This window comes from Callithrix jacchus, chromosome 5 (assembly GCF_049354715.1).
Source record: "Callithrix jacchus isolate 240 chromosome 5, calJac240_pri, whole genome shotgun sequence".
Lineage (NCBI taxonomy): Eukaryota > Metazoa > Chordata > Mammalia > Primates > Cebidae > Callithrix > Callithrix jacchus.
This window is the reverse complement of record NC_133506.1, coordinates 97,521,203-97,536,410: the sequence shown is the minus strand read 5'-3', so window position 1 is coordinate 97,536,410 and position 15,208 is coordinate 97,521,203. Positions and strand designations below refer to the sequence as shown.

The 15,208-nt window shown below is 39.4% G+C and overlaps 1 protein-coding gene across 24 annotated transcripts in view; it reads left to right on the top strand.

The window, feature by feature from the left end:
* ACACA (acetyl-CoA carboxylase alpha) overlaps window positions 1–15,208 on the top strand; it is a 307,755-nt gene that overhangs the window by 114,126 nt on the left and 178,421 nt on the right. For all 24 annotated transcript variants that reach the window (XR_013535729.1, XR_013535730.1, XM_078373749.1 and 21 more), the window contains 5 exons: window positions 4,075–4,184; window positions 4,954–5,035; window positions 6,048–6,146; window positions 7,466–7,572; window positions 11,760–11,870. Coding sequence is in view for 22 of the 24 variants with exons in the window: in XM_078373749.1 (XP_078229875.1) it covers window positions 4,075–4,184; window positions 4,954–5,035; window positions 6,048–6,146; window positions 7,466–7,572; window positions 11,760–11,870 (509 nt within the window). In the remaining 2 variants the exon portion in view is untranslated. The remainder of the gene's footprint in view (window positions 1–4,074; window positions 4,185–4,953; window positions 5,036–6,047; window positions 6,147–7,465; window positions 7,573–11,759; window positions 11,871–15,208) is intronic.

The window sequence follows — 15,208 nt, the reverse complement described above, 5'->3', positions numbered from 1 at the left end:
GCATGGTGCTGGTCTCTGCTCTGCTTCTGGGGAGGCCTCAGGAAATTTACTATCTTGGGGAAGGTGAAGGGGTAGTAGCCACATCACATAGCCAGAGCAGAAGCAAGACAGAGAATGGGGGGAGGGTGCCACACACTTTTAAACAACCAGATCTCATATGAACTTAGAGTGAGAACTGACTTATCATCAAGGAGATGACCCAAACCATTTATCAGGGAGCTGACCTCATGATCCAAACACCTCCTAACAGGCCCTATTTCCGAGATTGGGAATTAGAATTCAACGTGAGATTTGGCCAGGACATATTCAAGCTATATCATGTTATTATGTGAAATCATTTAGATACACACTTTCACATCTCTCCACCACAGGTTTTGTACTTACAAAAGGAAGATCCTAATGTTTATTTCACTGGATAATCGTACAGATGGATCATCTATAATAAATACAAATTATCTTGCATGATTTCTTTTTCTTATTCATTTCTACCTGGCACTCCAATTTATTCATTCATTTATTCACTTAACACAGAGACTCACAGTTTAATAAGATGTGATCTTTTTCTAGGAAACAAATAATTTCAATACAATGAGGTAAGTGCTATAAAAGAAACATGCACAGGGTCCTGTGAGAACACAGAAGTGAGACATCTAATTCTTGGGGGCAGGGTTAAGGGAAAGCTTTCTGAGGCTGGGTGGCTCATGCCTGTAATCCCAGCACTCTGGGAAGCTGAAGCGGGCAGATCACTTGAGGTCAGGAGTGTGAGATCAGCCTGGCCAATATGATGAAACCCTGTTTCTACTAAAAATACACAAATTAGCTGGGCCTGGTGATGGGCACCTGTAAATCCAGCTATTCAAGAAGCTGAGGTAGGAGAATCACTTTAACCCAGGAGGAGGAGGTGGTGGTGAGCGTAGATCACGCCACTGCATTCCAGCCTGGGCCACAAAGTGAGACTGTATTAAAGGGGGGAAGAAAAAAAGAGAGAGAGAAAGCTTTCTGAAAGAGATTATGTCTAGCCAAGAATTAGTAATAGTGAAGCAATTGGGGGGGGAGAGAAAGATATACCAGACAGAACAGCATATGCAAATGTATAAAGATACGACACAAGTGGTTTTCTAGAAATTACAGGTGGCTATGAGACGCGATATAGTATTTGCCAAGGAGGCCCTTGTTTTCCATCCTCAAAAGCACAGACTTTGTCTTTTGAGGAAAGAGTGTGTGTGTGTGTGTGTGTGTGTGTTTGTGTGTTTGTGTTGGACCTCTAAGGATTTGCATTTTTCATGAATGTGTTTTTTGATGTGTGTCTGTGTGTTTAACTATGTAAAAGTAGAAGATAATAAGGAACCCCTTCCCATTTGTCATGCGATATCAATAGTTATCAATCATGGCTAATCTAGTTTCATCTATATTCTTACCCCCATACACAATTATTTTGATGCAAATCCTTGATACCTTATTCTTCACGTTATCTGTGAAGATACTGTACCTTAAGATTAAGAGATTACATCTTAGTGATTAAAAATATGGAGGGCCAGGCATGGTGGCTCATGCCTGTAATCTCAGCACTTTGGGAGGCCAAGGCAGGTGGATCAGTTGAGCCCAGGAGTTCAAGGTCAGCCTGGACAGCATGGTGAAACTTTGTCTCTACAAAAAAATGCAAAAATTAGTTGGGCATAGAGGCACATGCCTATAGTCCCAGCTACTCAGGAGGCTGAGGTGAGAGAATCACCTGAGCCTAGGAGGTCAAGGTTGCAGTGAGCCATGATCATGCTGCTGCATTCCAGCATGTCATCTAAGTGACAGATGAGTAAGACCCTGTCTCAAAAACAAACAAAAAAGAAATCTAAACTAAAACAATGCTAAAGATTTTTTTACTTACAAAACTGGCAAAATTGAAAAGATTGATAATAACTAACATAGGTGAGAGTATTTGGTACCCATGTTGCTAGGGAGAGTCTGAAAATGTGAATACCTTTTGATCCAATAGTTTTATTGGTAGCAACATATCTTGTGGATATAATTGAACAGCTGTACTGGGATTCACATTATTTTATTATTTTTCAAATTATAAATAATCTGTACTTCCATCAGTAAGTTAGTAGTCAAATGAATTATAGGCTATTGAAATATTAGGTATCCATAAAAATATTAAACATATTGTGTATATTTATATTAATCTTCACTAAAGTATAATAAACTAGTTGTCTTTGAGGTAGGACAATAGGTGATTTTGACTTTTATTTATTTATTTATGTCACTCTGTCCACCAGGCTGGAGTGCAGTGGCGTAATCTTAGCTCACTGCCACCTCTGCCTCCTGGGTTCAAGTGATTCTCATGCCTTAGCCTCCTGAATGGCTGGGATCACAGGTGCCCACCACCATGTCCAGCTAATTGTGTGTGTGTGTGTGTGTGTGTGTGTGTGTATTTTTTTATTTTTTTTGAGACAGAGCCTCACTGTGTTGCCCAGGCTGGAGTGCAGTGTTGTGATCTTGGCTCACTGCAGCCACCGCCTTCTGGGTTCAAGTGATTCTCCCACCTCAGCCTCCCGAGTAGCTGGGACTACAGTTGTGTGCCACCATGCCAGGCTAATTTTTTGTGTTTTTAGTAGAGACGGGGTTTCGCCATGTTGGCCAGACTGGTCTTGAACTCCTGACCTCAGGTGATCTAACCACCTTGGCTTCCCAAAGTGCTGGGATTACAGGTGTGAGCCACTGCACCCAGCCAATTTTGACTTTTAAAAAATAGTATTGTTATATTCTGTTGTATTATCTAACATTATTTAATAATTTGCATGCTTTCCCTCCTATAATCAAAGAGAACAATAAACCTATTTTAATTTTGAAGAAATTATAGTGTTTTTTTTTTTTTTAGTAGAATGTTTTCCTAGAAAGGACTTAAAATCTTTTAGAAGTAAGAACAAGATAATTGCCATTCTGACTGGTGTGAGGTGGTATCTCATTATGGTTTTGATTTGCATTTCTCTAACGATCAGCGATGTTGAGCTATTTAAAAATATGTTTGTGGGCCACATAAATGTCTTCTTTTGAGAAGTGTCTGTTCATGTGCTTTGCCATTGCATGCGGGGCTTAATACCTAGGTGATGTGTATTAAGCCCTGCAGCAAACCATCATGGCACATATTTACCTATGTAACAAACCTGGATGTCCTGCACATGTATCCTGGAACTTAAATTTTTAAAAAAGAATAAGATAAAAGAAATGTTAATAAATAATGGTGGAGGCTTCAGTTGAAATTTGAAAGCTAAAATAAATATATAAATGGTGGAAATGGACTTTGAGCAAGTTACTTAACTGTTCCAAGCCATCATTTTCTGTCAGGTATCATATGTAGGGTTGATGAGAGAAATGAGACAATGTATATATAAAGTGCTAGTTACAGTCTCTACATGTGGTAACTCTTCTGTTACAATTGTCATTGCTAGAATAGGAAGATAAAGAGATGTTAGGTAACAAATTTGAAAGGCAATACTGTACAACAAATATATATGAGAAAGGGTTATCTTTCTAAAGTTTCTTTCAATTACCTGTTACCATCAGTATTCCAGATAAACTCTTTCCAGATACTCCTGTAACTAACCTTTCTTGTTTAGCCAGTTTGCAAACCATTCAGGCTGTCCTGTCTTTCTCCATTCTGTCAAGCTCTGCACTAGGAAAAGGGCTTTCTCTAGGTCCAGTGCCAGTTAAAGACAAAGGATGTCACGACTAGAACTTTTTCTCAGAATAGAGTTAATTGCAGTTGGGCCACTAACTGACAGACACATCAACCTTAATACAGAGGTCATAAAGATTCCTCAGAAAGATTACATAGTGAAATGTTGGACACCTCCTGTTTTAGTATAAGAGCTTCTAAATATAGAATTAACTTGTATTAGTGCCTGTAACTTAATAAACTAAGAGCCTTCAACTAAATGGTCCTGAAAATTATCTTATTAATGCTCTTTGTTCTATGGTTACTTATGCTAGTCCCTGACCTTTACGTAGTTTCACTGTGCAATTAAATTTCTGGAAAGAAAAATCATGTGTCCTCTATTAATTTGCTTGCATTTTCAGAATACATTAAGATGGCAGATCACTATGTGCCAGTGCCTGGAGGACCAAACAACAACAACTATGCAAATGTGGAGTTAATTCTTGATATTGCTAAAAGGATCCCAGTACAAGTAAGAGATGCCAATGTGACCTTTAAAACCAAATTCAGCCATTTGATTGTTAGGCACATGGAGATATCCAGAGAAGAACATTTTTACAAAGCATCTTTTTTGAAAATTATTAAATGTCTGTATATGGGATAACTAAATCAAATAAGGAAAAGATGGAAATAATGGGATGGCTAAAAAGAAAGTAAACCTAATACAAACAGAAGTTTTGGAAGGGTCTTTCAGAGATTATTTATTCTGGTTGTGTCACCTTCAAGCCATCCCAAGTAAGTAAAAGTTGCCTATTTCTTGTGGAATATTAGCCTAAATGATGGTGGTATATTAAAGAAGTAGGCTGTTTCTTCCCTGTCACATTGTGTTAGTAAGTTTAGAGTAGGTACCTTAAAGCCCAAAGAGGAAAAACTCTAAACTTAAATGGCAGTGTAATCAATAAAGATGTAATTGAATATGTGAAAGATAGCCAGTATTTCTAGAAAACACCCTGTATAGCCTAGGTTATGAATTGAGTTTCCTAAAGAGCAACAAGAATAACTGCATCTTAATATCAATTTCAGCTTGGTTTTCGCCCTTTCAGATACCTTGCCACAATGGACTACTTACTGTTATTCTGTAAAATGTTTGCCAACAATCAAGCATAGAAGCTGAATTAAGCATTAGGCTGCTCCGAAACTATTGTACTTCATGAAATAGGGCCAGCCTGGATAGGGAGTCATGCAGTTTGTGAAGGATTTATATGAATTTTAAGAATGAATTATATTGTATTCCCTTGCAGGCAGTGTGGGCTGGCTGGGGTCATGCTTCTGAGAATCCCAAACTACCAGAACTTCTCTTGAAAAATGGCATTGCCTTCATGGGTAAGCTTGTCTGACATACTGTTCCTGTCTTTCTGATTCTTTTTGTCAGTTTCGCCCACATTTGACTCTACAGTCTGATTTTCTTCTGTTTAACATGTGCTGGTCGGTCTCTCTCTCTCGCTCTCTCTCTCTTTTTCCTCAATTACTAACAGAGTAACCCTCTTGAGTAACCCTCTTCATTTCTTGCGTTTTTTCATTTCTTATACCTTGCTTATCTCACTTCGTCTTGATTTTGTTTTCTGTCCCTGGGTCCTTTCTCATGAGATATGGAGAAGGCTTTGGTTTCCAAAACACTGACCTTTTAAAACTTCGCAACTAACCTTAAGAAAGCATGCAGGAAAAGAACCCGTTTTTAGATAGAGAAGATAATTGAATACTCAGTACGCCCTGGCAGTGTGCCCTTAAATATGAATCAGCACCTTTGCATTTAAGCATATAGGTTATGCTCCTACTGGTGAGAGAGACTTCTTCTGACTTTCTGCTGTCATTGTGGCAGAGAGAAAAACAGGTTATATAGCTCAAAGTATTTCTCTGTGTCAAAATGAAGAGTATGTTTCGTAAACCTTGTTAAAGATGATTCTCCTTTTTGAGTTCCCCTAAGACCAAAGAGGGTATAATATTTCAGACTTGAATCCTAAAGCTTTATAGTCCTTATTTCAGGATATTGACTTAAGGAAAAAAAAAAAAAAAAAAAAGAAGACTTTGTTCATCTGGTAAAGTTGGATCATGAAGAATGACAAAATTATAGCTAGATTTGTCAAGAATTTAATTCAACATATATTTATATTTATTGAGCTCTCTGCATCAAAAGCTTACTGTGTTAGGTTTTATAGATGGTACAAAGATAAGTCACAACATAATAGTCCCCATAATCAATTTATGATCTCCTTGATGTGAGGGTTGGGGGGAGGACAAGACAAATACATAAATAGCTATAATACAAGACAACTAGATGTGCCAGAAATAAGTCCAAGGTGTTACAGTCAGGATTCTTTTCCTGTTTTGTTTTTAGGTCCTCCAAGCCAGGCCATGTGGGCTTTAGGGGATAAGATTGCATCTTCCATAGTGGCTCAAACTGCAGGTATCCCAACTCTTCCCTGGAGTGGCAGTGGTAAGAACTGAATTCTTGTTTGTATCTTGAAGTACAGAATAGCTCAATAGAATATTTGGGACTTAACTTTTTTGAAAAAGTATTGGGATACTTGACAAGAAATGGAATGCTGGTTGAGTAATGGTACCTTGTCTCTCCTGGCTTAATTAATACACTTGTGATTCTTTTATCTTAGGAATATAAATTTAGTTCGAGGGACACAGATGCTAAAATGTGATCTGGAGTGATCTTGTGAGTTAACTTGGAGAAACTCTGGGAAGACACATACATGGTTTTGTGGGTTTAGGTGTGTTCTGGGTAGGCTAGAATTTTCCTCAGCGTCAGGCTTCATAGGTGGAATTAGGTCTTCGGACCTGCCTGGGAGTAGCCCCGGTCACTAGGAAAAACCTCTAACAGTTTAGGTTTACTTGCCAATGTTTACTTGTCAATGTTTTCTTGATATCAACCCACAATCTGTTGATGATTTGCTTTGACTGTTTAAAACCATTCAACCTCAGTTGCCCTTGATGCAGAAAATGAGGCCAGTAATTAACTTTTCTTCCAGGCATGCCAGAGGGGCAAGAATTTTCAAAAAATGATTTATTCTCAACCACTCCCTTAAAGAGGTCTGTGTATATCAGTTATTATAGCTGATAACAATATGAACTTCCACCCCCCCCCCAGTACTCAAGCACTGGGAGCAGACATACGCTAAAACCTCTTTTATATGGGAATGACCATTGTCTTGAGGCTGAATAGATTTGAACCCTTGTCACTCTGGCTCTCCAGGGAGATTGCAATATCCTCTCCAGATCTGCTGGGTCAAATAGTTTAAAATAAAAGGTTGAATTTGTTCTTATTTAAATGGAGAGGCTATAGTGTTCCCCTTGTGCCTGAGTACAGGGACATTCAGAGAGCATGGAATCATGACTCTGCTGAGGCCGATAAAACAGCCATTTCTATTTCTAAGGGCTCATAAAGATTGAATTATTTCCCAGACCTCTTGGCCCTGGAGCAGGCCTGAACACACAGTTTGAAGGTATTTTGCCTGCTGAATTGCTGTGAGAAGTATGCCATGCTCTTTTTTGTTTGTTTTGGTCTCGTATGTCTTTGCATTTTTATAAATTGCTCCGTTAGCTCGCCTGACCTCTGCCAGCGTAAGAACCCAAGTTGCTAGGTCATGCTATGGCTAAATCCTGCTAACCCCAAGAACTGATCAGGGTTTTATGGCATCTTTCTTTCTCTCATCCACTCTCAGATTTGGATAAATATGATAGAGCAGAAAATTGACAAAAGCAGAAGCTCTTGTAGCTGCCCTAAGTTGCTATTGTCTATTGCAGGTCTTCGTGTGGACTGGCACGAAAATGATTTTTCAAAACGTATCTTAAATGTTCCCCAGGAGCTATATGAAAAAGGTTATGTGAAAGATGTGGATGATGGGCTACAGGTAGGTTACTAACTCCAGGGAGTCATACCTTTCAACTGACCAATTATAGTCACAAATGTGGAGATTGGGAGCCTGGCTCATGATATATACCCAAAGTGGTGTTAGGGATGTAAGATCGGGAGGTGTAGTTTAAAAGTATAGAATACTCTGGTTTCTCTTTAGATTGCATATGCCTTTTGCGTTTTAAAAAGTATAGATTAGGAAGTGATTTTAAATGTAAACAGTCTAAATTAATTTTGAAACAGGCTGCTCATCTGAACAGAACATTTCTTGGGTGATTAAGTCAGAGTTTTAGGGAGGTGCTGATTCTCCCTCCCTCTGTTAGTGTGGGAGGGTGGGGACAACAAACAATCACACTTTGTCCACTGCTTGAATTCAGAACCAAGAAGCCAGGAGGCAAGAGATCAAACAGCTTTATTACGAGCAGAGATGTTGGTGAAAATGGCTTAAGTGTGTAGCAACAATCAGATTTGTAAACTGAACACCAGAGTTAAGCAGGCTCACTCACCTACTGGTTACTGGCAGTGCTGAATAACCACAGACTTCCCTCTACAGAGAGAGAGCTTTATTCAGCTTACTGTATGGCTGAGAGCTGACAAAGAGCATATGTTTTGTGCAGTGGGCTGATCCCATAGGGGAAGAGGCTAAGCTATGCGTGTTTAGTCCCTCCTTCCAAATTGACCAATCACTTAATTTATTATTTTTCCCTTTGGAAGGAGTAAGGAGAAAGACTGAAAGGGTTACTCTTAATTATTGTCCAGCCATATAGAAACGTGAACCTAGGCAAAAGGAGATCCTTTCCCCAACATTACCTTTTCTTTCCATATAGTTCCTCCAATTTGTTCCCCTTTCACTTTTATAAATAGTTTAAAATGTTTGTTATGCCTCCATGTATAATGAAAGATAATGAAAGAGGCTGTTGTAGAAAAATAAACTGCTTGAGTTCAACTTGTGTGGTATAAATTCAAGAGGGATGCTGAATGTTCAAATAATTTTGCTATACTGTTTGCATTTTAAGTTAAACATCCTGTAATCTTCTTAATAAGAATTAATATTTCTAATTGAATTGCACATGCTGAATTTTGTTTGCTATAATTTGCAAAAGAGTAGAAGCTTAAGGAACTATTCTAGCTATTTTGCTTATCGACTAATACCCTTTTTTTTTTCCTGGTTATAAACAGAATTTTCTGGTAGAAAATTTGAAAAGCCAAAGATGTTGATAAAGCCATATGTAAACACACCATCCAAAGATAATACTAACAGATCCATATTTTTCATCCTTTTTAATAAAAATCTTTATTAATAGATTCCTATACTTATAAGTATGATAATTATAAATTTTGGGTCTTACTATATGTAGTATTTGGTAATCATAATACTTTTTTCTACTTAGTATTTTTTGTTTTTCCACCTCTCTGTTCCTTACTTAATATTATATTAAAGTGTTAAAATTCTTCTAAAATGTTTAGAAGGGCAACCTGTGACTAAAGCTTTCATATATGTGTATATAATATTCTTTTTTGAGACAGAGTCTCACTCTGTCGCTAGGCTGGAGTGCAGTGGTGTGATATTCAGCTCACTGCAACCTCTGCCTTCTGGGTTCAACCAATTCTCCTGCCTCAGCCTCTTGAGTAGCTGAGACTGTAGGTGCACATCATCATGCCCAGCTAATTTTTGTATTTTTAGTAGAAATTGGGTTTCACCATGTTGGCCAGGATGGTCTCGTTCTCTTGACCTTGTGATCTGCCCACCTCGGCCTCCCAAAGTGCTGGGATTACAGTCATGAGCCACCGTGCCCAGCCCACTTTCATATATTTTTAAAGGGCCTACCTTCTTACTGACTTCCTGTGGCATACCCCCTTTTTTTTTTTTTAAGTCTTTCTTCACACTTATACTATCTCTTTGATCATCTATCCTCAGCAATTGAGTTCATCATACTAATGATGTTTATATGAGCATAGAAAGGAGTAGAGAAGGTCGGGCACGGTGGCTCAAGCCTGTAATCCCAGCACTTTGGGAGGCCGAGGCGGGTGGATCACGAGGTCAACAGATCGAGACCATCCTGGTCAACATGGTAAAACCCCGTCTCTACTAAAAATACAAAAAATTAGCTGGGCATAGTGGCGTGTGCCCATAATCCCAGCTACTCAGGAGGCTGAGGCAGGAGAATTGCCTGAACCCAGGAGGCGGAGGTTGCAGTGAGCCGAGATCGCGCCATTACACTCCAGCATGGGTAACAAGAGCAAAACTCCGTCTCAAACAAACAAACAAATAAATAAATAAGAGTAGAGATAAGGAAACACTAAAAGAGGTGGGACTGCGAGTGAAATATTTTCATTCCTAATCAACTGATATAGTTTAAAAATTGAAATCTTCTTTTTTCGGAGTGATACGTTTTTTTTTTTTGAGTTGGAGTCTCACTCTGTTTGTTGCCCAGGCTGGAGTGCAGTGGTGCCATCTTGGCTCGCTGCAACCTCCACTTTCCAGGTTCAAGTGATTCTCCTGCCCCAGCCTCCTGAGTAGCTGGGATTATAGGTGCCCACTACCATGCCTAGCTAATTTTTGCATTTTTAGTAGAGACAGAGTATCACCAAGTTTGCCTGGCTGGTGTCAAACTCCTGAGTGATCCACCCACTTTGACCTCCCAGAGTGCTAGGATTACACTGAGGCACTGTGCCAGGCCTGCTGATACATTTTAAAGATATTCTTATAATGTAGCAAAACCTTAAAAGACTGGAATATTTTGACAAAGGAATGACTTGGTTATTTTATTTATTTGTTTAGTTAGTTAGTTTTGAGAGGGAGTCTTGCTCTGTCACCCAGGCTGGAATGCAATGTTGCAATCTCAGCTCATTGCAACCTCTGCCTCCCAGGTTCAAGCCGTTCTCCTGCCTCAGCTTCTGGAGTAGCTGGGATTACAGGTGTGTGCCACCACACCTGGCTAATTTTTGTATTTTTAGTAGAGGTGGGGTTTCCCCATGTTGGCCAGGCTGGTCTTGAACTCCTGACCTCAGCTAATTCACCTGCCTTGGCCTCCCAAAGTGCTGGGATTACAGGCATGAGCCACCGCGCCCAGCCTTATTTTGTTTTAATATTTTTTGAGAGGCCGGGCGCGGTGGCTCAAACCTGTAATCCCAGCACTTTGGGAGGCGGAGGCGGGTGGATCACGAGGTCAAGAGATCGAGACCATCCTGGTCAACATCGTGAAACCCCGTCTCTACTAAAGATGCAAAAAATTAGCTGGGCATGGTGGCGCATGCCTGTAATCCCAGCTACTCAGGAGGCTGAGGCAGGAGAATTGCCTGAACCCAGGAGGCAGAGGTTGAGGTGAGCCGAGATGGCGCCATTGCACTCCAGCCTGGGTAACAAGAGTGAAACTCCGTCTCAAAAAAAAATATTTTTTGAGACAGGGTCTCACTTTGTTGCCCAAGCCGGAATGCAGTGGCATGATCTTGGCTCATTGAGACTTCTGCCTCCTGGGTTCAAGCAATTCTCGTGTCTCAGCCTCCTGAGTACCTGGGGTTACAGGCATGTGCCACCATGCCCGGCTAATTTTTTGTATTTTTAATAGAGACAGGGATTTCATCATTTTGTCCAGGCTGATCTCAAACTCCTTGCCTCAGGTGATCTGCCCACCTCAGCATCCCAAAGTGTTAGGATTATAGACATGCGCCACTGTGCCCAGCCCCACATTAGCTTATTTTAAGTGAACTTATGTCTTTTTTTTTTTTAATTATGGGTACAATGTGGATACCTGCATACTATAAGCAAGAAATTCCAATAATGCAGAAATATTTATAGTAAAAAAGGAAAGTTTTATATACATCTACCTTTATTTTCTAAATCATTGTTAGTATGTACTCTGGACTTCTTTGTACTTACATATGTGGGTGTATGAATGCATATATAATTTTGTTTTTTACCTATATGACATTACTTTACATTGAACCATATTAAATTGCCTATATTCAGTCATTTTTTAAAATCTATGAAAAAGGCAATTTCTTTTGGGTCAACGTAATACTACAAATATTGTTCTACTATTTATGCTTTCACCTAATAGCATATCTTGCAGATCTTTCTATTTTACTGTATTTAGACTTACTAAATGACTTAAAGGGAGAAAATGCCAGTTTTCTCCTTCCCTGGTAATAACACTGTTTCTTCTATTTTTTTTTTAACTAAAGGCAGCTGAAGAGGTTGGATATCCAGTAATGATCAAGGCCTCAGAAGGAGGAGGAGGGAAGGGAATTAGAAAAGTCAACAATGCAGATGACTTCCCTAACCTCTTCAGACAGGTAGAGTACAAACTGTTGTTTGTCTGTTTGAACTAACATGTATACCAGAGATATATGATTTAACTCATACTTTAATTTGGATGTCCAGAAAATATTTAATTTTTAATTTTGTCTATAGCTAATTGTCTTTCTCTCTAGTTTCTGCCTGCATATTAGCAGAGAAAAAAGGTTAATGAAATGTCCAACTCAATTTTAAGTTTTATTTAATTAGGTAATTCAAACAGAGTTATTCTGTCTTATATAAACGTGCTCAGTTTCTCAGATAGCTCTTCCTTACATGGCGCATGTGGCTTATAGGATCTCATAATGGCAAAGAAAAATCAATACCTTTCTGTATTTTTGTGCCCCTGTTCTGCTGACTTTGTAGGTAATGTGTGGTATCGTGGTATGATACTGATATTGTTGCTCTTGGCTTGGCCAGGCCCAGACTTTCTGACTGACTTTTTTCTACTTTAGTTCACATTGCCTAGAGACCTCTGAGTTTCTATCATATGTCCCATCTAGCCTGCTGTTCCAGCAGTCTATACTCTAGCCTGTGCTGCATAGCCACCACACCCTGGCACAGGAATCCTCTGGCAGACCCGCAGTATATAAGAACTGAGAGTGACTCAGGAAAGCTCAATGTAGGATCTCTCTGCCTTACCCTCTGCTTTGCAGCCAAGTTGATGTGGCCATACTGTACACTGGTTGTAGAGAAGGCCAAAGAAGTGATGTCTTTTTAGAATCTTAGAGAGAGAAAAGGGAGACAGGGCCTCTCTTTTTGTTTCATCCTCAGAGTTACCCTCACATACTTAACTCACTTCTTCTTTTTTTCCTACCAATACATAGTAAATGACGTGTCAAAAAATGGAAAATTGGAACAGAAATCTGCCTTTTTCATGCTCCTAGCTTCCCTTTTTTTCAGTTTTTTCATTATGATCTACTTTGCACTTCTTTTACTGATGTGCCATGCCACCTTTTATTTGACTTCTCTTTTTTTCTTAAAACATTTAGCTGCAAACTCCTTGCTTCACTGTCAAGAGTGGAAAAAAAAAAAAGCTTATGAGCTGGGTCTTCCATGATTTGATATACAGATGGTCCCCAATTTAAAATTTCAACTTATAAATTTTCAACTTTACAATGGTGTGCAAGTGATAATGCATTCAATATAAATCTTACTTTTAGTACCCATACAGCTATTGTTTTCACTTTCAGTGCAATATTCAGTAAACTGCATGAGATAGTCAGCACTTTATTATAATACAGGCTTTGTGTTAGATGATTTTTCCAATTTAGGCTGATGTGTTTTAAGCACATTTAAGTTAGGCTAGACTAAGCTATGATGTTCATGAGGTTAGGTATATTAAATGCAATTTTGACTTAGAACATTTTGAACTTATGTTAGGTTTATTGGGACATAACCTTATTGTAAGTCAAAGAGCATCTATACTAGATAAAGGAAGTGATAAAGGTGTTGTCTTGGCCAGGCGTGGTGGCTCACGCCTGTAATTCCAGCACTTTGGGAGGCCGAGGCAGGTGGATCATGAGGTCAAGAGATTGAGACCATCCTGGTCAACATGGTGAAACCCTGTCTCTACTAAAAATACAAAAAATTAGCTGGGCATGGTGGTGCGTGCCTGTAATCCCAGCTACTCAGGAGGCTGAGGCAGGAGAATTGCCTGAACCCAGGAGGCTGAGGTTGTGGTGAGCCGAGATCGCGCCATTGCACTCCAGCCTGGGTAACAAGAGGGAAACTCCATCTTAGAAAAAAAAAAATTATTTCTATTAATTTTTCTTGCAGCATATCAAACACTCAGTTGAAAATAGGCTATAGGCCAGGCATGGTGGCTCATGCCTGTAATCCCAGCACTTTGGGAGACTGAGACCAGTGGATCACCTGAGGTCAGGAATTCAAGACCAGCCTGACCAACATGGAGAAACCCCGTCTCTACTAAAAATACAAAATTAGCTGGGTGTGGTGGTGCATGCCTGTAATCCGAGCTATTTGGGAGGCTGAGGCAGGAGAATTGCTTGAACTCGGGAGGCAGAAGTTGTGGTGAGCTGAGATTGCATCATTGCACTCCAGACTGAGCAACAAGGATGAAACTCCGTTTCAAAAAAAAAAATAGACATGTAAAATTATTGTGCCACTGTACTTTAGTCTGAGTGACAAAGTAAGACCCTGTCTCAAAAAAAAAGTCAATATAATTTAGGAATTTAATATAGCGTATTAGATGCAGTTGAAGAGAATTAGTAACTGGCACTGGAGGCTGAGATAGGAGAATCCCTTGAGCCCAGGAATTTGAGGCTGCAGTGAGCTGTGGTCCTGCCACTGTACTCCAGCCTGGGTGACAAAACAAACAAACATGGAAAAAGATAAGAGAATTAATAACTGGTAAGTAGATCAGAAGGAAATTCAGATTGAAGTATGAAGAGAGATAAAAGGATGAAAAACAGAGCAATGTGCGAGATTATTTGCAAGATGCTCATGATAACTCTTCCTGTTTCTTTGTATCTACACTGTGCACCATTATTTTGTAGCTCCTCCTTTCAAGAAGTAGAGTCTCTTTTCTTCCCAACCCTTGAATTTCAGCTGGCCTTTTGACTTGTTTTTTTTTTTGCCAACAGAATGTGGCAGAGGTGACGTATGACTTCTAAAGCCTAAACCTCAAATGGTTTTGTAGTTGTTGCCCTTGCAGTCTCAGAGCGAGCCTTCAGACTACCATATGAAGAGCCCATTCTGGCCTACTGGAGAAAGAGAGGTCACATGAGCAGAGATGAGTTGTCCCAGTGAAGGCCTCCTAGTCCTACTAGCTGACAATCAGCAGGACCACATTTGAGACATGTAAATGAGACCATATTTGACCATCTAACCCCAGTTGAACTGCCAGATGACTGTAGCTGCATGAGTTATTCCAGGCAAGATTAGAAGAACTGCCGCTTGTGCCCAGTTCAAAATGCTGATCCACACACTCATTAGCAAATAAAATGGTTCTATACCAAGTCACTAAGATTTTGGTGGTTTGTTAGGTATTAATGGATAATTGACACAGAAATTGATACCTAAAGGTATGCTATTGTCATAACAAAAAAGTAAAACACATGACATTGACTTTAAAACTGGTTCATAGGTGTAGGCTGGAAAATTGGTGAGGAGGACATTCATGAATTGGAGGAATGATGAACTGTTAAGGGAGACTGGGATAGCAGTGTAGTAATTGTTTTTGGAGTCTGGAAAAAAGATCCATGTAATAATGGAACAATTGGCCAAGAATGTTATCTGAGGTATCTTGGAAGATAAAGAATATATTTAATGAAGTCATGGTTCTGGTTAAGGAGCTCTCTACAAGTGTTTAAAG